At 35.6% G+C, this 24,876-nt stretch overlaps 1 protein-coding gene across 1 annotated transcript in view; it reads left to right on the forward strand.

The window, feature by feature from the left end:
• The first annotated feature begins 742 nt into the window (after window positions 1-742).
• LOC149081737 (uncharacterized) overlaps window positions 743-24,876 on the forward strand; it is a 53,192-nt gene continuing 29,058 nt past the window's right edge. The window contains exons 1-18 of the mRNA XM_089235749.1: window positions 743-928; window positions 2,632-2,725; window positions 4,176-4,228; window positions 6,953-7,049; window positions 7,171-7,287; window positions 7,406-7,494; window positions 7,602-7,747; window positions 7,945-8,060; window positions 8,931-9,090; window positions 9,227-9,393; window positions 9,498-9,580; window positions 10,964-11,104; window positions 12,259-12,421; window positions 16,321-16,395; window positions 17,704-17,804; window positions 20,549-20,642; window positions 21,730-21,782; window positions 23,394-23,490. Of these exons, the coding sequence (XP_089091875.1) occupies window positions 864-928; window positions 2,632-2,725; window positions 4,176-4,228; window positions 6,953-7,049; window positions 7,171-7,287; window positions 7,406-7,494; window positions 7,602-7,747; window positions 7,945-8,060; window positions 8,931-9,090; window positions 9,227-9,393; window positions 9,498-9,580; window positions 10,964-11,104; window positions 12,259-12,421; window positions 16,321-16,395; window positions 17,704-17,804; window positions 20,549-20,642; window positions 21,730-21,782; window positions 23,394-23,490 (1,911 nt within the window). The 5' untranslated portion in view covers window positions 743-863. The remainder of the gene's footprint in view (window positions 929-2,631; window positions 2,726-4,175; window positions 4,229-6,952; window positions 7,050-7,170; window positions 7,288-7,405; window positions 7,495-7,601; window positions 7,748-7,944; window positions 8,061-8,930; window positions 9,091-9,226; window positions 9,394-9,497; window positions 9,581-10,963; window positions 11,105-12,258; window positions 12,422-16,320; window positions 16,396-17,703; window positions 17,805-20,548; window positions 20,643-21,729; window positions 21,783-23,393; window positions 23,491-24,876) is intronic.

Consider the following 24,876-nt stretch of genomic DNA (forward strand, 5'->3'; position numbering starts at 1 on the left):
CAGTTATGGACCCTCTAAAATATTTGTATCTGCTATGGCCCCCTCCCCCATCTAAAGCAGCAGACACTAAAACGAAAATGTTCTCGAACAATAGAGGACATTTTATTCAGTACTAGTAAATGTGATGCAATGGCAGTTACCATATACTGGACTGCAAAAGAACTAAAACAACGTGCCATACTCCTATCGAGAGATATTACCACAAGTACAATTTTTGTTTAATCATAACAACATCTGCAGTCTGCCAACGTCGTAGCGGGGATTTTTGCGTAAATTTAATCAAAAATTTCCTTTTATATATATTTTCATTTTTATTCCTTCTATTTATTATTATTTTTTTTTATTTTTCTCTCTCTCATTCATTTAAATTATTAATTTTTTTTATTATTCTATTTATTTATTGAGCCGTGGAACCCTGGGGGTCCAGGCATACCTAATTGGGAATCACTGCTATTGACAATCGCGGAACATTGTCTATAGACACCTGTTGCGCGATTTTGCCTATAAATGTGGACATCTATTGTATTGGATTTTCAATTTATTGGCGCAAAGACCAATTTGGCCAAACTGCGCCAATTGACTGCCACAATCTATTGTGTTACGTTGAAGAGAGAAATAACTATTGCGCTCGCACACACACACACACACGCACTTACGCAATATGGCTTCCTGCCAAAATAGCCCATCATTATAAGTTTTGCCTTCTGGGTTTCTCTCAAAAAAATAACCATATCATTTTTTTTTAATCTTCATTCGTGATTGCGACGTCTCGACGCCTTTGTCGTGTTGTTTATAAATGCCGTGATCAGAGTTGAGTAGTTTCTGACAGTAGAAGGCCGCATCTCATCGTACTAACTGAAAAAATGGATACTCTCAGTGCTTCGATGTTGTTCTTATTTGTTTGCTTCATCTCATGGATTTTTCACAGGTGGGAATTTTCAAAACCGTATTTGTACATGTACCGGGTGTTCAAATAATAACAACTGTCATGTATTTACTGAAACGCAACTAAAAAGGTTTTTAACAGCTGGCTGATGCGAAGTTATATTTTGGAAAGAGAGAAAATACAACTGCCCCTGTGCGGGGAATCAAACCCACGTCCTTTCACTTTTCGGATGAATGCCCTAGATCAGTGTTTCTTAATCGTTGGGCCCTGGCATCAGTAAAACCTTGCCATGAGTGATTCATCTTTGAAATTCTTCCCCCTTTATTTCCCACCGTCGTGTTTAAGACCGGGTCTTCCACTCGAAAAAAGTACTCAACCGGGCCGCGGGCTTCCAAAGGTTGAGAACCATTGCTCTACACCACTACAACGAAAGCCTTAATCCTACCGTGTGCACTGAACGGGACCGTCCATAGACGGTCGGACCTGACTTAAGACAAAGCTCAGTGAAAGGACGTGGGTTCGATTCCCCGCAGGTGCAGCTGAATTTTCTCTCTTTCCAAAATGTATCTTCGCATCAGATAGCTGTTAAAAGCCTTTGTATGGATAGCGGAGAGTGACATCATCCTCGGATAAAATGTGACTCCCCATATAGTTGTCGTGAGAGCACTTTCCTACAAGAGAGAGTACAGTATTTCTATTTTCTTTTAATGAATCATAGAAATGAACACTTCTTGTTTCTTTGCTCTCTTTTGGCTGAGGCCTGCTTTTACTTCTTATCTTTGGCAAAAGCCTTTCGTAGCTCATATACCGATAACCTTTAGGGTTCAATTTGTTCCGGCTCTTTCCGGCCGGACTGACCTGTGTTGCTTTCAAATCCAGTTTAAAATGAAATAAAATGGAATGAAATAAGATTTTTCCTGCCAAGGGGGTGCTCCCATAGGCAGAGGATGATGGTGGGTGAGTGCGGTGTGTTTTTTGTATTTTAAGTGGATTTTGGTGAGATTATCATATTGTTTTGTCGGCTTTTATTATAATATCTATTTGAGAAGATTTTAATGTTTTAATGTTTAATTTTTACATTATTTTGTGGTTACTATATATTTTAATTCCCCCCCCCCCCCCATAAACTTTGAAAAAGTGTTCTCATTTTTGATCAGGTGGGGTGGATGGATTTGATGGGCTGGGGAAGATGTTGCTACTTTTCCAACAGATACCCTTTACGTTAGAGGTTCCATAAGTAATATTAACGTGGGTATCTGTCTGGTAGTTCAAGTTCAAATACTTCAATGGGCCCTAAGAATTTGGAATTTGCAGTGAAGCATAAAATAATTTTTTTCCAAATTCATGTTGCTGCGAAATTTTTCAACATAAGCGAAAGTATAACAGTCCTGAAGAAAAATATTAAAATCCCCAAGGTACCTTCTCCCAACCCCCCTCACGCTTCCTACTGTATGTATGCCAATGAATTTGTGACAGCAATAGAAATTATATGCTATGTGCAAATTTTTGTTGCATACTCACCTAACATTTACACAAGGGGCGAAATGTCGGGTGTGAAATGAGTTAGTATTCTATTCTTCTGAGAGTGAATAAAAAGCAATGAAATATTTTGACAAAACAGCGGTTGATCATTGGTGGCCTTCCTTGAAATGCTTTAAATTTGAATATGTTCCAATTGGTTGTGTGATTCTTGCATGAGAATTTAAAGACAAAATGATGAATATTTCTTTTTGCGTATCTTGTAGCTTATTTCTGACGGGAAACGTCTTCAGAGATGCAGGGGTACCCCATGCTTCTAAGTTAGCTTCTATCATTCGTATGACAAAGATCTTCACACAAGTGAGTTCATAGATTTTATTAATTAATTTTTTACCAGTTACATAATTATTGGTTATTAATAGCATAACAGTGGCTATTTCTTCTTATAATTTTTTTTCTCATTTTTATTAAAATTGTATTTTATCTTTTATTTTTGTTGCAATGTTTGTTTTATTTCTTTCATTTTTATAATTTTTACTACAATTTTTTTACATCTTACTATAATTTTCCTTTTTAATATATTAATTTTCATTATTTATGATCATAATTATATTTGAAACCATTTATCTTGAAATTGTGATAGCATTCCAAGCACCGTATGATTTTGTATACGATCGGTCAACATGTTTGTATAATTTTAAAATTGTAATTATACAATGGAGGTAAATTTCGGGGGTATTTTCGAAAGTGAATTTTATGGAAAATTTACCATTTTCAATCTTTATGAAATTATCGATTCAATTGCAAGAGGTTGAATTTCTCAAGAAACATTAGTGATTGAAAAGTATATAGAATACGCTCTTCTAAATGTGCATTAGCATTAATAAAGCTATATCTTAAGAGATGGTATTTTTCCGGAGCGAAATATAATGAGAAATTGAATTTTCTGGATGTTAGCCGAAAGGAATATTTGGAAAGAAAAGCGATCTGTTTCGTCCGGGAATCGAACCCGGACCCCCTTGCATACCGGGCAAGTGCTAACCAATACACCAGTGTCACGTGTTTTAAGGAATTGAAAAGTGTGTCTCTGGTATGCCGCTGTGGTGGTCGAGTGGTTGTAGTGACGGACTCGCGATGCGAGGATCCGGGTTCGAACCCCACAGTGGTGGTCGGCTGAAGTTGGTTTTCTGTGGTTCCCAACTTCAAGGCGCAAATGCGAGCCGATCTCCCCGTTAAAAAGTCTCGCCACAGAAAGCAACTGTCCTACAACGATAAATCATTCAATCATAACACTTCACTCATAGTTAGAAAAACTGGTGGCAGATGGCAGCACTACACATAACAAGCATTACAGAGAAACAAAAAACTTCACGTCAGGTTTCACTACGCGTACACGCACATTCCCGCATGTACCCATTCGTTGGGGGTTCCGCGGGAGGGAGGGGGGAGGGGTTGTGGGCGAGGTGCATGTGTGGTGTAGCAGTAGTAGGTAGGGCCTCCAAAAAAAAAAAAAAAATGGCTCGGGGATCCATGATGTTCTTAAGTCAGCCACCTCGTTGGGCAATTTGCCTGTTGTGGCGTTGTATTTTTATATTGGTTAGCGCGCTTGCCCGGTAAGCAAGGGAACCCGACTTCGATTCCAGGAGGAGACATCACTTTTCTGTCCAAATATTCATCTCGGCATAACATCCAGAAAATTCAGTTTTTCAAAGCTATATCTGTTGATAAGTTATTTACAGGGTCGTTAAAATATATCCTGCATGATACAGACGTTTTTTTGTGATAACTGGTTGCTTTCTTCACTTTGCAGCCGTTTACTGAAATCGTTCTTCAAAGCTACCAGAAGGATGGAAAGCTATTCGGGTTTGTACAGTTTGTATATATTTATCACTCAAAATACTTACTAAATATTAATAGTTTCTTTTTTTTTTTTTCGATAAACCACTTTCATCCTTTGAAAGTCAATTAATGAGGATGAGTAGGGCTCAGTTTTTTATGATCTAAAAACTGCTTGGAAATGCTCTATAAAAATGCATTTATGCCCAAAAAAAAAAAAAAAAACCAAAAGAATTCCACAGCTTTAACCAAGCATGTTTTGAAGCTGAAACAGGCAGATGAATAACTTGAAGTTCAGGGGAAGGGGGAATTGAAATACCCAGCGCCCCTTAAAAAGGGGGAAAAATAACCATTTCTACGTTTCTTTAAATCTAGATTTGTTTCTTTCATGAGTCGCGCAGGAAGTCGCCATATTGGTTAACTTACACACGGCTTGTTATGTTCCTCAAAGAAAGAGGGAGATATCACGTGATCCAAAAAGCCTCATTGTAGAAAACTCGGGCAGCGCCGGGTATTATAGCTAGTTCTCTCTATAAAACAAAAAAAAAAAATTTCGAGTGTATTTCGTCTTGTTTTTCTACATTGATGTGATAATTCATACAGACAAAAAACAACCTACTTAATTGTTGATTCTTTCTTTCTTTCTTTCAAACCGAGCACAACTCCGGCCTATCGTGATGGGCGATTTACTACCGATTCAGTTGTGCCGGACATATGAGTATGTGTACCTAACGGTCTGAATGCGTATATAGTGTTGTTTGTGAACTTTTTGGGGTGCCATCTATACTAAAAATTCTGATAGAAGTGTGATATTTGAATATTTGTACTTGTGTAGGTTTTTTGCTCTCTGTGGTGAGACATTTTAAGGGGGAAATCGAGTCACATGAATTGTTGCTTCTGAATTCTAAGACAAATGCAACGCTTCTTGAACACATAATATGAAAGATAAATCAATTTAATCAACAAAAATGACAAATCAATTTACTGTTATGGTCAATCGATTATAATGAAAATGGTAAATCAATTTACTGCTATGATATTCTTGAGAACGAAAGGACAGTGGAAGGAGAATTTGAGGGACCACGAGGAAACCTTGAAGATAAGACTAGCGTGCCAACAGGTCTACTTTATAAAAGGTAGAGGCAGAGATGAGTTTTTTCCTTCCTTAAAAAAAAAAAAAATTAACATCTCAAATAATAAATATCTTCACAACATCCAGTCTTCCGTATATCTTGTGTTAACAAGTGGAGAGCGACATTCATGTCATATATATAGCCCTCTGGTGGCTCGTCGTCCATGAGCTATTAGCTGATTGGTTTCACCGTCCATTGCACGGTTCCGTTCGGCATATATACGCTCTAGCGAAGGAAAATCTCTATCTCCTCTGTAGCTTAGTGGTCAGAGCACTCGTCCGGCAATCGAGGGACCCGGGTTCGTCTCCCGGTAGAGGCAGAGATGAGTTTTTTCCTTCCTTAAAAAATTAACATCTCAAATAATAAATATCTTCACAACATCCAGTCTTCCGTATATCTTGTGTTAACAAGTGTAGAGCGACATTCATGTCATACTTTATAAAAATTCTGTCTACAGCTGAAAAAAGGGGGAAAGAGGAAATTGTTATTGTTACTAAAAAGGATCAATGTAAAGATGTTCTATAAACACTAAGATCTTCCTTTTTTTTATATTAACCTTGTAGAAGTCTTACAGTGGGAAATAGGGAGAAAATTACTTCTCATTGAAAATGCAGAAATATGTGCATATATATATATATATATACAGGGTGTCCTGTATGTGCCAATGTCGCCTAAATGCTTTAAATGTACTAATAATGTTCTGTACCAGTTTTGAGAGTGAAAATAGAATGCGTCACAGAATAAACAATTTATTTGTTTTTATACGGTCCCCTTGTATCTACTGAGGCCAACAGAAAAACTATATGTTTTTAAGTGCAATATTTACCGAGGCATTATAGAATTCAAAAATTGGTGAAAAGTTAGGAAAGAACAGCAAAATCTAATGGACAATGCTCCTATTCCTAATTTTTGCTCCCTTTTCCCAACGTTTCTCTGATTTTTGAATTCAAATATCTTAGCGAATATTGCACTTAGAAGCATGGAGTTTTTTCTGTTGACTTCAGGAAAGAGAAAGCAACAACCTTCTAACTAGATGTTAAAGAACAAAGGGACTGTATAAAAATGTAGATTTTTTTAATTTTGAGATATTCTATTTTCACTCTCAAGAGTGGTGCAGGGTCATTTTTTTAACGCCTTATGATTATTTTTTAAATTGAAACCAAATTAGGACAGACGGTTGATAAGATAAAGGCCGCATCAGCTCTTACGGGACACCCTGTGTATTCCAAATTATCTTAAGACCATTAATCATCGATTCAGGTAAAAAAATTGACTTTTGATCAATTAATAGCTAATAAAATGAATATGGACTTGTACAAAGGACTTCAAATATTTATTCATTTTTGAGAGAAAAAGGTTCTTTGCTGTTGAAAAATTCAGATCTGCAACAGATAGCATGGAGAGGACTCTGAGGATTAAAAAAAGCCTATTTTGAATATTTCTAATATAAACGTGGAAAAGTGATCAATGAGAAAATAAAAACTATATCTTTGGTCTCTTTTGAGTTTCTTACGCATTCCCATAACGTATAAACATATAGCGGTAATTATAGACTTCGTCCTTTTAAATGTTGATACAATTATCTTTTATGTATTCATGTTACTTGCTACACGCACAGGCAATACGTTTTTGGCCGCCCACAGTTGACAGTAGGAGATCCGGATTTGATAAGACTGGTCTTGGTGAAAGATTTTCAATTTTTCGTCGATCGCACGGTAAGGAGGCCACGTTTCTTCTCAGACAGCATGTATGATAATTAGTTTTATGAATACATTATATGCAAGTTATATGTCTAAATGACATCAACTATACATTTTTTTACTTGTTGGATTACAGGATATCGACACAGGTGATCCTTTATTTGACAAAAGCATTTCTATTCTCAAAGGTGAAGACTGGAAAAGAGTCAGGACTATAATAAGCCCGGTCTTCTCAACAGGTAAAATTAGAAGAGTAAGTTTCATTCTGGCTGAAGCCAAGTTCATTTATTATTGAAGAATTTTTACAAATCAAATTCATCATTTGAGCTTAACTGATTTTTTCTACTCAAATTAATGTACAATATTTTCAGATGACGGACACAATTTTAGATTGTGCAGAAACGTTGGAAAAAAACCTCGAAACCATTGCTTCTGCTGGTGAACTGGTAGACGCAAAAAGGTATTCCAGAATGCATTTGAGAATTACTGTAACTAAAGACAATCATCTTGAAAGAGTGCACTAAAAAGAAAAAAAAGATATAAAAATATATAAATTTTTTCTGCAAGGTTTTTCGGTACATTCACGATGGACGCAATCGTAAGTACGGCATTCGGATCAAAGATCGATTCCCACAACGATCCCGATAATCCATTAGTCGTAGCCGCGAGGAATGTCTTCGGAAAATCGACCCAGTTACGGGTGATCCTGTTCGGTGAGAATATCTATTTTCCATTCGATTTTGTTAACGCATTTGCAAAAGTTTTTAAATGCGTTTAAATATGAGTAATGTCTTAGTTTTCGGAGTGATCGACTATCGATTTACATTGTTGTAATTTAATAATCGAGTAGTACACAATTTGAACACACATTGGACTCGTAAAATTCGACGTTTCAATTTGAAAATTTCAGTTTTCTTCAACCATCTAACGAAAATCTTGAGAATGAAGGCTTCCGATATCTTTGGTTCAGAATTCTTCGGGAAAGTTACTAAGAAGATGATAGAAAATCGAAGGGGCAATGCTGAGGTAGATATATGTTTGTTATGCTGTCACACACGCACGTCTTGAATCTGCATAAGCTGATGTAATAGCGTTATAAATATATTTATATATCTGATATCTGGTACAGGGAGCGTAGCTAACACTCCTCGCACCGCAAATTATTGGCGTACTGTAAATCCTAGAGGCATACTTTCAATTAGAAAAGTATCAAATAACCTGTACACTTTGAATGAGTCATTCATATTGCAAGAGGTTGTGTAGTTATTAAAATAAAAATGTTGACTTTTCATTTTAATAAGCGAACCGTTGATCTAAGAAGCATATTTCCAATTAGAAAATGTATCCAAATCATATGTAGTACTCAGATATGTCATTCATGTTGCAAGGGGTTGTATAGTTATTAAAATAAAAATGCTAACTTTTTATGCGGACACCCTGTCCTCAAGAACCCAATTACAAAGTTGTTGCCCTGTCTCTCCTGATTCGAACAAATAAAATTTCTCGTTCATAAGTGCGATATTCGTAGAGATATTTGAATTTAATAATCGGAGAAAAGAATTGAAAGAACAGCATAAATTATAGAAAGAAGAGTTGTCCGTTGGTTTAAGCCGTTTTTTCCAACTTTTCTCCGATATTTTCGAATTCAAATATTTCAAGGAATATTTCATTTGGAAACGTGAAATTTTTTTGTCGGCCTCAGGAGAGACAGGGAAATGAATTTTTAATTGGATTTTTGAGAACAGTGTGTCCGTGTTATAATTTAATTTTTTTTATTTTAATAACTACACAACCTCTTGCAATGTGAATGATGGATCTGAAGTCTACACCTTACGCCAGTAATTTGCGGTCCGAACTATGCACCCTGCATATCTAATATATGTATCTGATCCGTAGGAAAGGAACGACTTTCTCCAGCAGTTATTGGACGCTCGCGAGAAAAATCGTCGACATATGACAGATGACACGAAACAAGAACTTGATATTGACGTCGATAAGTTGCACGATGACGTTCAGTCAAGTAACGTCAATGGTCATGTATCACTCGGTGAAAAAGGTAAAACAGCATTCTTCTTGATTCATATGATCCTCTCTGACACCGAATATGTGTTAGGCATTGGGAAGGACTTATGATTTGATGGTATGCTTGCTACAAAAGTTGTTTAGTTTATAAATGATTTTTCACTAATCAGGGTTAACCGAGGACGAGTTGATGGCAACTTGTATAATGTTCTTCATTGCTGGATACGAAACTGTGGCCTCGACTCTTGCGTTCACTGTTTACGAGCTCGCTTTAAACGAAGATTGTCAGAGAACTCTCATAAAAGAAATCGATGAATTAGTAACACGAGAGAAAAAGGTTCGTGGTTTATGATTACGAGACAATCGCAATGACTGAAACATTTTGATTATTGTTAATTTAATCTTTATATCATTAATTTCTTTCATCCTTGTTCAACGAAGCTGACATATGAAAACATACAAAGCCTTAAATATTTGGATGCTGTAGTATCTGAGACACTGAGAAAATATCCGCCGCTATCAAGGTGAGATTATTACCTTCAATATTCGTATACCACGGGGGTTGAAACTCATCATATGGTCGTATGTGATGTGATTAGCTCGGCAGTCAAATTAAACCAAGTGGATATAAGGGAGGTTTATAATCACATGTCTTTTAATTGCATCGTTACGTACATAGCTCAATAGTAAATGTATCCACTCAAATGTGAATTCAAACTACAAGAACAATGAAGATGTGTTGAATATACAGTGTGTGTAGTTACAGTTGACGCGCTCTGAGTTATCTATAGCCTAAGTTACCCATATGAAATTGATGATACTGTAGGAACATTTTAATAAGGTTGATGAGGAGAATTTTCAAATCCCCTCTGAGAGAAGACTTTAAGCCTTTGCATAAGTATTTTTGTGCGTAACCACCTTATTCGTAGTTTTTCAACGAATTCGTTCCTTGTCAGCAAAGAGGAAGAGAGCATAAAAATGAAAAATTTCCAAAAATGAAAGAGACCTGTTTTCGTTCACACTACTTAAGTTTAACTATCGTGGAAAATATTGCTTTGTGCGATGCAGATGTAGTTTCTCTAATATGGAAATTTTCTTTCTGTGTACTTCAATAATTAAATAGTATAAAAAATATTTTATACCTTTTCTGTTGTTACACAGGATAGCTTATATATTGTATATACTAACTTCAAATCAAAACTGAAAGGCGTCGAATGATTGTAGCAACTTTATGTGTTTATAAAATAAAAGTATACACAAGGCAGTTGATGTAATGAACCTAGAAAGAATGTCTTACGAATGTCTTCTTTTTTGCCGGGATGCACTGTTGAAGATGAAGTGGGTGAAAATTTCATGATGCATTTTGAAATTTTCTGAGAAAGCCATGTATTTTCTTCATTTACTTGGCAGTCTATAAGTCTAAAAAATTGATAGTCCTATTTAAGGCGACTTGATAAAGACCCTTATTCTAGTGGCTATAGAGTCCCATTCAATTCACGCACACGCACGCACGCACATACACACACAAACACACAAATTATCAACAAACTATGTGCAAAAACTTTTCACTTTAGTTATGAAACACCAGACAATGGTCCAAAGCTGCTTAATATGAAAAACAGAATTTTCAAATAAAATCACCAAAGCAAAAGAATGAGATGATTTAGGAGAATCTGTTACTCGAAGTTGTTTCAATCAATCTTCATCTTAGCGTCCAACGACTCTTTTGAATTACCCAACTTCCATCTCCAACGGAATATAGGTGCAGTATATCACGCGTGCACACGATCATTCTAAACAGATAAAAATTTCAAACTAGTAGATACATTACATGCCACCCCGTGTTTCAATTTTTACTCGAGTAACTTTGTAAAGTATCTTGTATAATTTTCATAATTTATTTTCAGTTTACTGCGGGTGGCTAATACCGACTGCACGTTGGGCGACGGGATCAAAATACCGAAAAGAACGATGGTAGCCATACCGTTGTACGCATTGCATCATGATCCGGAGTACTATCCCGATCCTGATAAATTCCTTCCTTCAAGGCAAGTTGTAGTTTTACTATAGACAATTACAAATAATTACTATAAAGTGAACATCATACATAGTTTCATTTAACGCACAGCATAGGCACTACCACTGCTACTTAACCTACATGAACCTCGTACATATTCATTTGCGGAATTTCTAACGGATCGGTGCATGGCGGAACGTCTGTTCTGAGTGTATGTGTAGCCCTTAACGTACTTATTTTGCAAGAAATTTGCTTGTTTAGTGTTCTTGTGGTGCTGCTACCTGTCTTCCACATTTCAACGTGAAGATGATAAATGCTTGATTTTTCATGTTATGAAAGTACAGAGTGTTCCTCAATCGACTGGCGGTTTTTAAAATGGAACGACAAGAAAACGCTGATAGATATTGAAGTCATCCTCACGAAAGATAAATGTGCGAAGTCAGGAATTTCAGTTACGTCATTTTTATTGCAAGGGATTGGATAGTTATTAAAATATAAAAACTTTTTATACGGACACCTCGTGCCCAAAACCCCATTAAAATGTTATTTTCCTGTCTCTCCTGATGCCAACAAAGAAATTCCACGTTTCCATATTTGCAGAGATATTCGAATTAAAAAATCGGAGGAAAGTTGGAAAAGAACAACAAAAACTAATGGCTAACGCTTCTTTCCCAACTTTTCTCCTATTTTTGAATTCAGATATCTTAGCGAATATTGAATTCGGGAACATGGAATTTTCTTTGTTGGCCTCAAGATAGACAGGACAACCTGTCTATCTTGGTCTATCCTGTCTATCCTGACTGTCCTTGACTATCCTGTCTATCTATCTAATTTGGTTTTTAAGCACAGGGTGTCCGTATAAAAAGTTAATGTTGTTTTTTATTTGAATTACTATACATCTCCTTGAAACATGAATGACGTATCTGGAATTCCTGACTTCACACATGTTCGTCAAGAATGACTTCAATATTTGTTACCGTTTTCTTGCTATCCCATTTTGAAAACAGTCAGTCGATCATGGGACACTATGTTTCGCATCGCGTCTCGAAGTTAAAAACCGCAGAAAACCAGCTTCAGCCGACCAGCTCTGAGCCGCCAACGGGGTTCGAGTCTGGATCCTCACCCACAGAATGGGCACTGATAAAAAAATTGATTTGGCAATAAATCCTCTTCTTTTTTTTACAGATTTTTTCCAGAGGAGAAGTCCTCAAGGAATCCATACGTGTATTTACCATTTGGTGCCGGTCAAAGGAATTGCATCGCCACTCGATTTGCTCTGATCGAAGTTAAATTGTGCCTCGCACACTTATTACGCAGTTTCACGTTCCACAGGTCCGACAAAACACAAGTGAGTTACCATTTTAAAAATAAAAGGATTAAAATACTCTATGTATTTTTAGAATAATAATGAATTCTGTGCGTATCTTCCATTTTTAATGAGAATATATTTTTTTTTCAGGTGCCATTAAAATTCCCAAATCTTCAAGTACAGCTTGTGGCCCCGGAAATCCTTCTTCGCATCAAGATGCGGAATTCACGTTCCAAATGACATGAATTTTACATAATTGTCATTTTACATTGTAAATATCTGCAAAAGCGTTACAATATCCATAGCTAATTTTGAACAGGTAAAGAACATAGCGCAACAAATCAATGATATACATAAAAATTTTTTTATGTAAATTTAAAATAAATTTATTCTTATCACATTAGTCATGGTTTTTATTTTTTCATGATATTGGATTTTTTTCTCTAATGCGAATACGAAAACAAAGGTCCCGACAGGCAAACTATTTAACGAGATGACTAAAGAGATGCCCGCAAAAAAATATGAATGGCTCAAATTTGTTGTTGAAAAGCAACAAAATTTAGAGTGTTTTATGGGTGGCCGATTTTTTTACACTTGACTTGAATCGTAATGAACATTTATGGATTGAACTTGACGGAAAAGTCGGAACCAGAACCTACCCAAATCAGAGAATAGTTATTTCAATTTCATTTTTTAATGAGAGTAATTATCCACTGACCATGGGTCAAGCTCATTGAGTCCATGCCAAGTAATTCCACAATTCAAAGGTTTCCAACAACGTATTGACTTATTTTACTGTATTGTACTGGTACCAGCATAAGTGATTTCTGTATCAATTAGTTTATTTGTGTCAAAAAAGAATTTCGGCCCAAATTTTTTTGTACAAGTGATTTAATTTTTTTTCGGAACTTATAAAATTTAGATACTACGCAATTTTTCACTCACAATATTTTGTAATGAGATTCAGTGTTTCCGTTTCATAAGATGGATTTCACTAAAAAATTCAATCACAAATTTTGTAGACATAAATTAAGGCTGTCAAAAGACTTTTGAGCACTACTGTAAGAATGCAGTCCGTAGATTATGGTATATTACATGAGTGTATTCAAAGTTATACTTCATGGATGACATCTGGCCTTTGAAGCTTATTAGCAGTAGCCCGCCGACGAAGAGGCTTACGTAGTTACAGAATTTACATAAATACTGAATAAAAACCTCAATGAAAAAATTCATTCCAAAATTGGTTGAAGAAGGAATTTGAAAATTACTTTTCGGAAAAAATTTTAGAATTGGTGGAAAAGTTATTTCGCAATTGATGGAAATTCATAATTAATGAAACGTACATCCAGAATTATTGAAAGATATTTTTTTCAAAATTAATAAAATGTATTTTCACCAGAAATAAAGATTCATATTTAGTGAGAAAATAATTTCAGAATCAATAGAAACTCATACTTGATGAAATTCGTATTTGATGAAAAAATACAGAAAATTAATGAAATCCATATTTAATAGAGAAAATAATTTCTCAGAATTAATGGGCATTCACATGGTTTTGTGAAAAATTCATATTTTGTTAAAAATTAGTTGAAACAAAATGTAAAATCTGTTGTGAATGTTTTTTAATATTGCATTTTTCAAACGAGAAGCTGGTGCCGCCTCCATGTGACAGTAATAATAATGATAATAATATATAGATGCCATATAATTATTATTTTCGTTTTATTTTCTAAACCATCGGGGTGACCATATAATCCGTATTTTACGGGACATTCTCGTGTAAAAGGAGAAAAAAAGGTTTCTTTTATTAAAAAATTAATTTGCTGGGTGTGAATTTTCTTGAACAGCAAAATTTATGTGGACTTTACGGGACAGACACCTCGTACGTTAGAAAAATATTGAAAATTCGTTTCGCGGAAAAGATACAAGAGTTCCACGAAACAGCTTCATAACCATCAAGGATTCCGCGGAAGCTATTACGTTGGAAACCTCTGCTATATATGATGCTCTTCTATTGCCTGCATATTTTTTGAGATTCAAACACAATGGGATCTACAGCATATCAAAGAGACTGTGGTTATGAATGCTGAGATACTAAAACTTGGAATGAAAAGTTTGTTGTATCCACCGGGAATCGAACCCGTCTGTGTGGTCGTGTGGGCATCATGCTGGACTCTCGTCCTGAGGATCCAGGTTCGAACCCCGTTGACGGTACAGTGGCGGTCGGCTGAAGTTTGTTTTTTTGCGGTTTTCCAGCTTTGAGGCACGAATGTGAGTCAGCCTCCCAATTGAAAAAGCCTCTCCACAGAGAGCAGGCAGGCCTACAGCCACTGTGGTGGTCGCGTGGTCATAGTGACGGACTCGCGTCGCGAAGTCACGGGTTCAAACCCCACCGTTGCCACAGTGGTGGTCGGCTGAAGTTGGTTTCCTGTGGTTCCCAACTTCAAGGCGCGAATGTGAGCCGATATTCCCTTTAAAAAGTCTCGCCACAGAGAGCAACAGACCTGCAAACAGTACAAATGTAATTCAATCATAACACATCACTTACTTCACTTCTGAAATGTAGATGGCAGCCCTGAAAATCAATCACAACACTACATACGCATTCAGATTGTTATGTACACGCACAGTTACACTTCCGGCACAGCTCACTAGGTAGTAAATCACCCATAGATGGTGATAGACCTGAGTTGTGCTCGTTTTGAAAGAAAGAAAGGCAGACCTACAATACGATAAAGACAAAACATAAAAATTTAAGCATTTCCATCTTTACTCCAGTAACTGGAAGCCAGATGGGCAGATAAACACGAAACTAGCGCAACTCAACAACATTAATACATTAGGGCCAAGCATACAATCAGAACACACATGTGTGCCGATTCGTCAGATATTCCGTCGAGGAATGTATACGACGTGCATGTTCGGTTAAATAGTAATGGTGACTCAACCTGCTAAATCCAGTGGCTGCTCAGGAACGCGAGCGAAAAAAAAAAAAAATAAAAGTTTTTTCTTTCATATTAAACACATCAAACAAAGTACAAATAAAGAATAATTTCACTTATTTATTTTTCACCTACTATTTGTTTTAGTAAGTACAGTGAAAACCCTCTTAAGGGACATCTTTCAGATGCGGCCACTCCTTTTTTACGGTCAAATAATAACTTATCCTTGTATAATGAAAGCATGCATTTCAAACTTCCATTAACAGTCACCCTTTTTACGGATGATTTTTTTTGTCCCGTCGGTGACCGCAAAAGAGAGGTTTTTCTGTACATACATATCAGCTGAAATATACCACACAGTAATTAATCTCTAAGTTCCGGACGCCTGCTTCGAAAAGCATCCTGCAACTACAACTGAACGCTTTCTCCAGCATTAAAATCTTCTAATAATATTTCAACTTTAAAATCCTGAAAACCGTGTTTTCTATGGCTTTTTTTCATTGAGCTTGATCTATCGTTAATGTGATGGGTTTTTACTTCGCTCCATACTCTTTCTACATCAACATTGCTTGGTGGAATCGTCAATAGAATTTGCATCGTCTCAAACTTAGTGAACTTTGGAGAAGTCATCTTCTCCAACAGTGATTAAAAATATATTTGATGGTTTGAAATTTGTGTACATAATGTTTCTATAAGCATTTTCTACTCGGAATGTGGTCTTTCTTCCAGGGAGACCAAATAATTTTTTTTTCATTGTCAAGGGGCATAAAACCTATACTGTTGATTTTCCCTCATTCGATTTTCTTTTCTTCGATCTTTTCTCTCTTTTAGTTTGACACTGTGGAAAATTGGTGGCGATTAGAGCAAAAAATCTCGATCTCCACTAACAAATCTCTGGTCGTCACGTGGCACGTGGCGACCGACCATTAATTTTCACCTTTACGGAAACAACAAACGTTTTTTATGCAAATTCATTTCACATTCATATTCCTAAAGCCTCTTTCTTTGATGGGCTATAATGCTAATGTTGTGGGTGCTTTTGCCACCTGGAGACCTATGGCTGAGTTGAAGGTGACTATTATGTCTCTACTCAGAATACGCATCGAGCATTATTTTTATGCAACAATAACACAATTATTTCTTTCCTTGTTATATATGCGTATTATAATGATGAAATAGTTTTTTTGTTGGATATCGGTCAGTGAGCTTGCTAGAACCAGGATGCGATTCCCGGCAGAGAAACTTTCAGAGAGATTTTCATCTTTTATGCCTACAAGAGCTTTACGACCGCTTCAATATAAAAGTATCAGTATGTAACACATCTATGTGAATGTGAATATTTACATTCACATACGAGGGAAGGAAGAAAATTACACAATCAATATCTAATCAGGGAGAGGGGAAAAAATTAACAGTGTGAAAGGCATTTTGCATTTGGATGGAACAGAAACACACAGAATTTAATTTTTCTCGTCGTTTCAAAGACCACTGAGTCTGTCTACTGTCTGGCGAATTACAAAATAGCTCCTCTAGGCCGTTGCGAAGAAGAAAGACAAGTTTGCGCATGTATGTGCAGAGCATAAGTGTGTGTTTGTGTAGAGTAAATAGGGAGGGAACGAATTAAGTGCAACGTCATTGCCCAAAGTAACAAATGCAATATGCGCTCCAAGAAATCAAAAATGTAGATAAATTAAAAGAATTGTTGGCTGAAACTTTACGTTTCGGACGCAGACGAAATTGCAGAAAAGTTTAGGTTCAATCACTCAGATTATGCCCTAATCGACAAAAATTTTATCCTACTTTTTTTTCTGTACCAAAAACAACAAAAAAACAAAAAAAAAAATTCTATTTGTATAAGAAAAACTTTTTCGCAAACCGCATTGAAATATACCAATTCCTTCAATTTTTATGAATTTTTAAACCATTAACAAATGGTTTATCACATTTGGTATCACATTTATCACAAATGGTATCACATTTACCACACATTACTATCACATAGGTAGGGCTCGTAGGTAGGGGAAAAAAGGGTTCGGGGATCCATGATGTTCTCAAGTCAGCCACCTCGTTGGGCAATTTGCCTGTTGTGGCGTTGTATTTGTATTTGTATTTTACACTCAGTGGAAAATGATATCTCTCTGCTCTCTTTCTCTCTTTTTGATAGTATCCTTTTCTTCTCTTGTCTGACGTATAACAATTAAAACGGACGTCACAAATTTTATTTATTTCTCCTTCCAATGAAACTAGACTTCCTTGTTATCCTTTAGAAACTATATCACAAACGTTTTCTATCTTTATTTGAGAACGCACGTTGAAAAAAAGCACAAACACATCACATTTATTAATCATTTCAGCACTTCAGTTGCTACGACGTTTTAGGAAGAACAAACACACAAACTCTCGCTTCGTTCAAAGATGGATCCTGTCAGCACTTCTGTAGTGTTCGTGCTCGTTTGCTTTATGGCATGGATTTTTCACAGGTATTTATATGTTTTTAAACTTAAAGACAATATAAAGAACAATGTAGCGTAAATTAAAAATAAAAACGCCTAAAATTATTTCTACAATTTCCTGTGTATAATCCGTTTATTTATACGTTAAAAGAGTATCGGAATTTCTCAGTATATATTATATACTGCTGTGTTTCTCCAGTCATTTTTCCGAGAGTTTGCAACAGAAATTTAAATGTTTTTAAAAATAACTTGTAAATAATAATTTTTTAATGATGTATAGAGATAGCGTATTGATGAAAGTCAAAATATCGGCTTTTTACTTCCACAAAAGTTCGACAGAAACCCGTTCCAGTCCTTAATATTTCATTATTGGTGAATTGAATTTCAAATGTGATTTTTCTAAAATTAGTGGAATTCGCATATTCGGGTTGTACTAAAGAAATTCAGTTATTTACGGATATAAATGCCAAGGCTGGAATTATGCACTATAAAAATTTGACAAAAGATCTTTCGGCAAAATTTAAAACAATAACAACAATAACAACCAATAAACCTATTGGTTACATTGGAGCGAATGTAACCAAACTGCCCGGGTGGCAGTTTTAGGTGGGAACAAAGAACACCGTTACAAAATTAGTTTTAAAGGGGGCGAAAATCCTAGTTACATCGCTGATCCACCCAGTATATCACAACGGAGTGTAAAAAAGTTTTTTGTTTCACAGAGAGTCTACCTCTTGGAGTTATTCCCACCAGGTGAAGATAATATTGCCAATGAAGTTTTCAACATACATATCTGAACAAATTAAGCCATTTATTTATAAATGGCTTAATTTGTAAAGCCTTTCTAAATTAAAATAACGAATCAAAAATTGCAAATTTTATCAAGTGACCTATTTCAAACAGATCTTAATTGTTTTTTCTTCCTTCTTAGTGGATAGAAATTGGGGACCACCCCATAAGGACCTGGTTACACAAAATTTCGGGAAATTTGATACTCGCGCATATGCAATAAATATGGCATACGTGGCCATAAAACCAACCTGTCAAATATTCTAAAGAAACCTACATGACAGACAGAAGTTTATGCAGATTGAAATGATAATGATTGTAGTTGAAAAAGCATTCACGCACAATCTTCTGGCAAGAAATTTGGATTATCTCTATTTGACGAATCGGCGATAAATCTGGCAACTTTATCCTAATCTAACCGCACGTTAGAAAAAGGAAGAAGGGGAAAGAAAAAAGAATGTAAAAGTAAAAATTGTAAGTTAGGTGTAAGAGAGTTTTTTTCAGAGTCCTCTTTTCACCCTCTTCTTTCGTGTTTCTTTCTCTCATCTTTCTACATGTATATAGTAGAAAGATACATTATATAAATGAAAAAAAAAAAATCATTGACAGGAGTATAGAAAGGAAAGAGGGAAAGAAAAAGCAATTTCCATAGACTGGATTACTATAAAGCTTCGCAATGGTAAAGAGAGAGGAAAGAAAAACACAGAGAACTTGTTTGAATTTGTTCCACTGTTGTTTTGACGTAATGCTAACCCGTGATCGTAAAGATGTTAAAAACTCTTTACGAAGATGTCAACGAATGATCAACCTATGTAACGGTCAACGAACTTGAGTTGTGCAATAACTGAACCAGAGAAAAAACACAAATGTATCATAAGCATATAACAATGCAATTTTCTCAATGATGCTTTCAGCACAATATGGCAAACTGGCCCGAAACTACGCATCACCCAAACAACAAAAATTAGGTTATTTGTCTAAACAAATAGTTACACAGCATAAGAGCACCACATTTCGAATTCCTTCCGAAATTTAAAAAAAAAAAAAAAAAAAAAAAAAATTAGAAAATTATACATGTTTTTAAAATCTTTAATCCAGTCAGTTCATTTGATAATACGTGATTGCATTAGAGATACAACATCCGTGATGCCAATATTTGCTACACTGATGAACAATAAAATATCTTCTCACCTATCCTCCTAAAGAAATTCACTTGGTAAAAGTGTGTTAAGTACATCCTACACTGTAAACTTTATGGTTTCTTTTTTTCTTATTTTGGTTGAAAAATTTAACCAGAAAATAACCAAAGATGGATGGAAGAGAAGAAATAGGGGTTGCTGAAGTTAGAACTAAGTTTGAAACATAAATTGTATTTAAAAGTAAAAGAAGAGTTAAAAATTGTGTAAGTTCCAAATTTGGTGTGAGTATTCCCAGGTAAACTAGGAAAATATCAAGTTTTATATTGTTTCAAGGTAGGTCTGCACGATGTTCCACCATAAAAAATATTAATAACTCACAGTGATGGTATGATTTTGAGCACTTGATATTTCTTCATCAGGTGATTGCATTAGTTACTAAATATCGTTCACTAAACTTGCAATGTTGAGAGGTTGAGAGGAAACACGGCAAAACCAAGCGCATAATTTTGTTTCTAAAACGTGTCTACTAGCATAATCTCTATCAAAGTCACAGAGATAGAGATGAAACTACATTCAGTTGCAGGGTTATGTATTTCTAATCTCTTGCACACAAAATAGATAGAATGCGATAATATTAAAACTACTTCATTTCAAGGTTTGCTTTGGTTAAGAAATGTTTCCTCTACATGTTTTTTTTTTTTTTTTTTTGAAAAAAAAAAAGGCTGCATTCACAAAAGATTTTTTGCTATAAAAAATGCCGTATCTTAACATTGATTGTACATGCTATTCTGAGTATAAATATTTAGGTTAAAAATGAATATTTTCTTTCTTCATCATCTCAAGCCTATTCCTGTCAGAAAATATCTTCAAAGATGCCGGGATACCACACTCTTCCAAGTTAAATTCTCTCATTGGTACAATAAAAATCTTCCTTTATGTAAGTTAATGGATTTTATTTAAAAAATTGTGTAGGGGATTTTAAAATAAATCTGTTAAAAAAATCTTTTAGTTTTACTCCTTGAAATGTCCTGCATGATGTTATTTTTTTATCTTGAAATAAAAATGTTAGCCCTTAAAAAAAAATACAACTGTAGGGGAATTTTAGATGAACTATGAAGGTTGTTATTGAAATGAATGACTTAATTTATGATTTAATGGTTGGAAATTCTATTAATTTTTAATTATTTTAGATTTTAATTTCATTTTTCATTCTCAGAATTTCAATTTTTTTGTACTTATTTCTATTGTTTTTTAATTTCCGGGAAAAAAAAGAATTGCAGAAAACATTGTTGAATAGCAAAATATCCTTCTCTTAACCTTTCATATGCAAGGTGTCCCATAAATTCGTAAATAGTTTAAAAATTCATTAAAATTGATAGGATTAATATATTTTAATGCGGTGTGCAAAAAAGTTATTCTCACGAAAAAGGGGAATTTTTTGGTATAGAAAAAAAATTAACTCAAGTTTTTGCAATAGAGGGCGTTGCACGAAAGTAAGAAAGTAAGATAAGAGTTATTGGACGAAGTTTTCTTCAATATCTTCCGTGTTCGAGACGTTCGTAAAGCGTCAGCCGATGATTCATGGCTGAAGTAAAACAACTTAACCAATAGTGTTTTATCCACCAACGTCAGTATCACAATAAAAATCTTCGTTGGCTCTAGTAACTAGAAAAGTCAGAAATGAGCTGTTAGTCATACACAATGCATTTTGTAGGAATCTGATTTGCATATTTCTAGTGATCTGCTTCTTGCATCGCTCTCTATATCGAATAAATTCTTTTTTAGTACCAAAAATCCTGGGAAATCCTCCGTGGGAATAACTTTTTCTCAAATATTGCGGTTCGAATCAATTTTTTTGAATTTTTAAACTAGAGAATTTATAGGACACTCTGTACAATCAAGAAGTGTTTGTGATTATAAATGCGCTTTTTTAAAGAATGCAATAAATTCCTTTAAAACAATTTATTATGCACGAAAAATAATTAATTAATATTAACCGGCAATAACTTTTTTTTGTTCTACAGCCAATGACTGAAACTATTCTTCAAGGTTATATGAAGAACAAGAAATTGTTCGGGTTTGTACAATCAAATTTATCTAATGTTGTTGTTGTTGTGTGTTTATGAGACAAATATATGAAAGTTTTTAACAGCTGGCTGATGCGAAGATATATTTCGGAAATGGAAAATTCAACTGCCCCTGCGGGGAATGGAACCTACGTCCTTTCACTTTCCGGGTGAACGCGCTAGACTACAGAGGCAACGATTTTCTCAATCTTTCCTTGGAGCTCGTGTGCACTGAACGGGACAGTACACGGACTGTCGAGCTCCAAGGAAAGATTGAGATATTCGTGGCCTCTATAGTCTAGTGGTCTATGGCGTTGGTTCGATTCCCCGCAGGCAGTTGAATTTTCTCTCTTTCCTAAATATATCTTCGCATCAACCAGCTGTTAAAAACATTTGTATGGATAGCGGAGAGTGACGTCACATCCTCGGAGACAATTATAACCGATCAAATACAAAATTTAAGTAATATACGTAAGTCACATTTAAGTAATATAACTACTACTACTGAAACACGCATGCACTCGTCCACATATCTCTGCGGAACTTCTATCGAATCCGTACATGTTGGAATGTGCGTGTTGTGAACCTGACGTTAAGTTTTCCTCTGTAAAATGCAGTGATTCCCAACGTGGGCGTTAACGCCCCCTTGGGGGGGGGGGGGCAATGGAATGTTCCAAAGGGGTGGTAGAAGCTACGGGTAACATAGGATCCTATGAGTTAGATTGCGATTGGGGGGGCGATGGGAGAAAAAAGGTTGAGAAACTATAGTGTAATGCTTGTTGTGTTTAGTGCCGCCATCTGCCATCAGTTATTCTAACTATGAGTGAAGTGATAATGAGATTGAATAATTGTATCGTTGTAGGCTTGTTGTTCTTTGTGGCGAAGTAATATAACTGAATGATATATAAAATATAACCAATTATTTAACTTGAGATTATTTAATCAAAATTATCATTTTGTAGGACTATCATTTTATTGATTCTTATCATTAAGAATCAATAAATTGATAAATGATAATTGTCAATTGTTTTGCATGATTTCTTATATTTGTATGAAGGAAATATATAACAACCAATGTATGTGTCATGTTGGGTAGGTATTGATACTTTTCTACAAGAACATCTTTCGAGGACCGCATTTGGTCCGTTGCCCGCCAAGGAGTTCCCGCACACGCACCTCGTAAGCCAATAGTAGTGGTTTTTAAGAGTAAACATATATATATACATATATATATGCATTGGCAGACTGATAATTTCAGTGCAGCTAGGACAGCTGCCCCTGATCCCTTGCCAAAGAGCCTATGATGCTCTTCATATGGCTCTAACTAAGAGCTTAAGCCTTAGTTAAAAAATTAGAAAAAAGTCATAAGAATATACTTTATAACTGATTTAATGAAGAAATTATTATTTAATGCTCTTGTTTATCCTAAGCTATAATTTTTTAATGCAAATTTAGCACAAAAGAGATTTCGTGAAACTTGTGTAATTCTGTCTTTATTCCGCATGACGTTGAGAAGACGTTGTTGTAAATTATATTGTGATTGTTGATACACAGGATAACTCTCACGTAACAATTTTTGATCATGGATATTATATACATGATGTATGTACTTATCCACTCAGGCTATATGTTTTTGGACGTCCGCAATTGAATGTCGGAGATCCGGAACTAATAAAACAAATTCTTGTGAAAGATTTTCAATACTTCGTGGATCGTATGGTAAGTCCTAAAGAAAACTACATGTATTCTTATTCATATTTAAATAAAGGGTCTCATCAACACGTTTACAATGTTTCAGGAGCACAATGGTGAAACCCAGGCGAGTCGGAATTACATAGCAATGCAGAGGGTTGGAAATACTTTCCCCCACTCTGTATTTGGCATTGTACTGTTGTTGGCTTCTGCTCCCCTTCATACTGAGGCATATCAAACACTATTGTATGACACCACCCCGTTGACAAACGCTGTTGTATGGCAGCGCTGAGGAACTGGTTGTACGAATCACAGGGTAGTCCTAGGCATGCTCAGATCTTTCAGGATCTTTGAAATTTCATGCTTCTGAGATGTGAGACCTGCATTAAAGCTGGGGGGTGAAACTTTGCCTTTGAAGATCTACTTTTGACCTTCGTCACTTCTATTCATGCATATTTGTTATTTAAACGCCTGTGCACTTACGCCATACATGCTCAGCCCATCACCCGCGGGCCAGATGTGGCCTGCGACCTTAAATATAATTTTGTAAAAATTAACTAAGCAGCACAGACTCTTTGTGACCCTCAGCACATTCCCAGATCACTTAAGTGACCCACGGCACATTTCTGGACCACATAAGTGCCTTGCGCACATTTACAGATCGGTCAGATGTGTCTGGGACACCTTCCCCGACTAATTGAGTGACCCGCGGCACATTTACAGATCAATCAAGTGACTTAGAGCACTATTCTACATAGAGGACTATTCTATGTAGATCATTTAAGTGGCTCGTGGCACCTTTCCGAACCACTTGAGTGACAATAGGTATATTTACAGATAACATTAGAAAAATGGGTCGATGGACTTTACCTAGAAAGACGATGGGGGTTTGTGAGACCCCATAGCTTTTTCGGTGGTTTTAATGTTTCAAAAGCAAGGTATAATATTTTTTTAAAGACAATAAATTTGTCGGTCAGCCCTTAAAAGTTGGAACACAAACAATTAAGGGCTGAAACCATTCACTTATTAATCTATTTATAGTGTTTAAAGCATTTTGTGCAAACGAAATTCCTTGATGTGCGTGAGTGTTGAGTGAATTCGGGATTGGAAGATTTTTATTTCTTCCCCAGTAATAGGATTCAAGTGTTACATCACTCCTAGGTTTAGTTTTGAATTGTTTCAACGGATGTTGCCAAGAAGGATAATGGAAAAAATCTTTATTATAAGAACATGATAACTCAGGAAAAACCAAAAAATTCTAAAGCTTTGGATCTATTCCTTACGATATGAGAGCAGAAATAGCGTGCATGGTCTCACATACTCCGTCGGTCATTCTAGTGTCAAGTGACCCGCGGTACATTCCGAGACAACTAAAGTGAAACGCAACACATTCCCAGATCACTTCAGTGATCC

This window comes from Pholcus phalangioides, unplaced genomic scaffold (genome assembly GCF_987345545.1).
Source record: "Pholcus phalangioides strain wild (caught in Gottingen) unplaced genomic scaffold, Ppha-v1.0 ptg000009l_1, whole genome shotgun sequence".
Lineage (NCBI taxonomy): Eukaryota > Metazoa > Arthropoda > Arachnida > Araneae > Pholcidae > Pholcus > Pholcus phalangioides.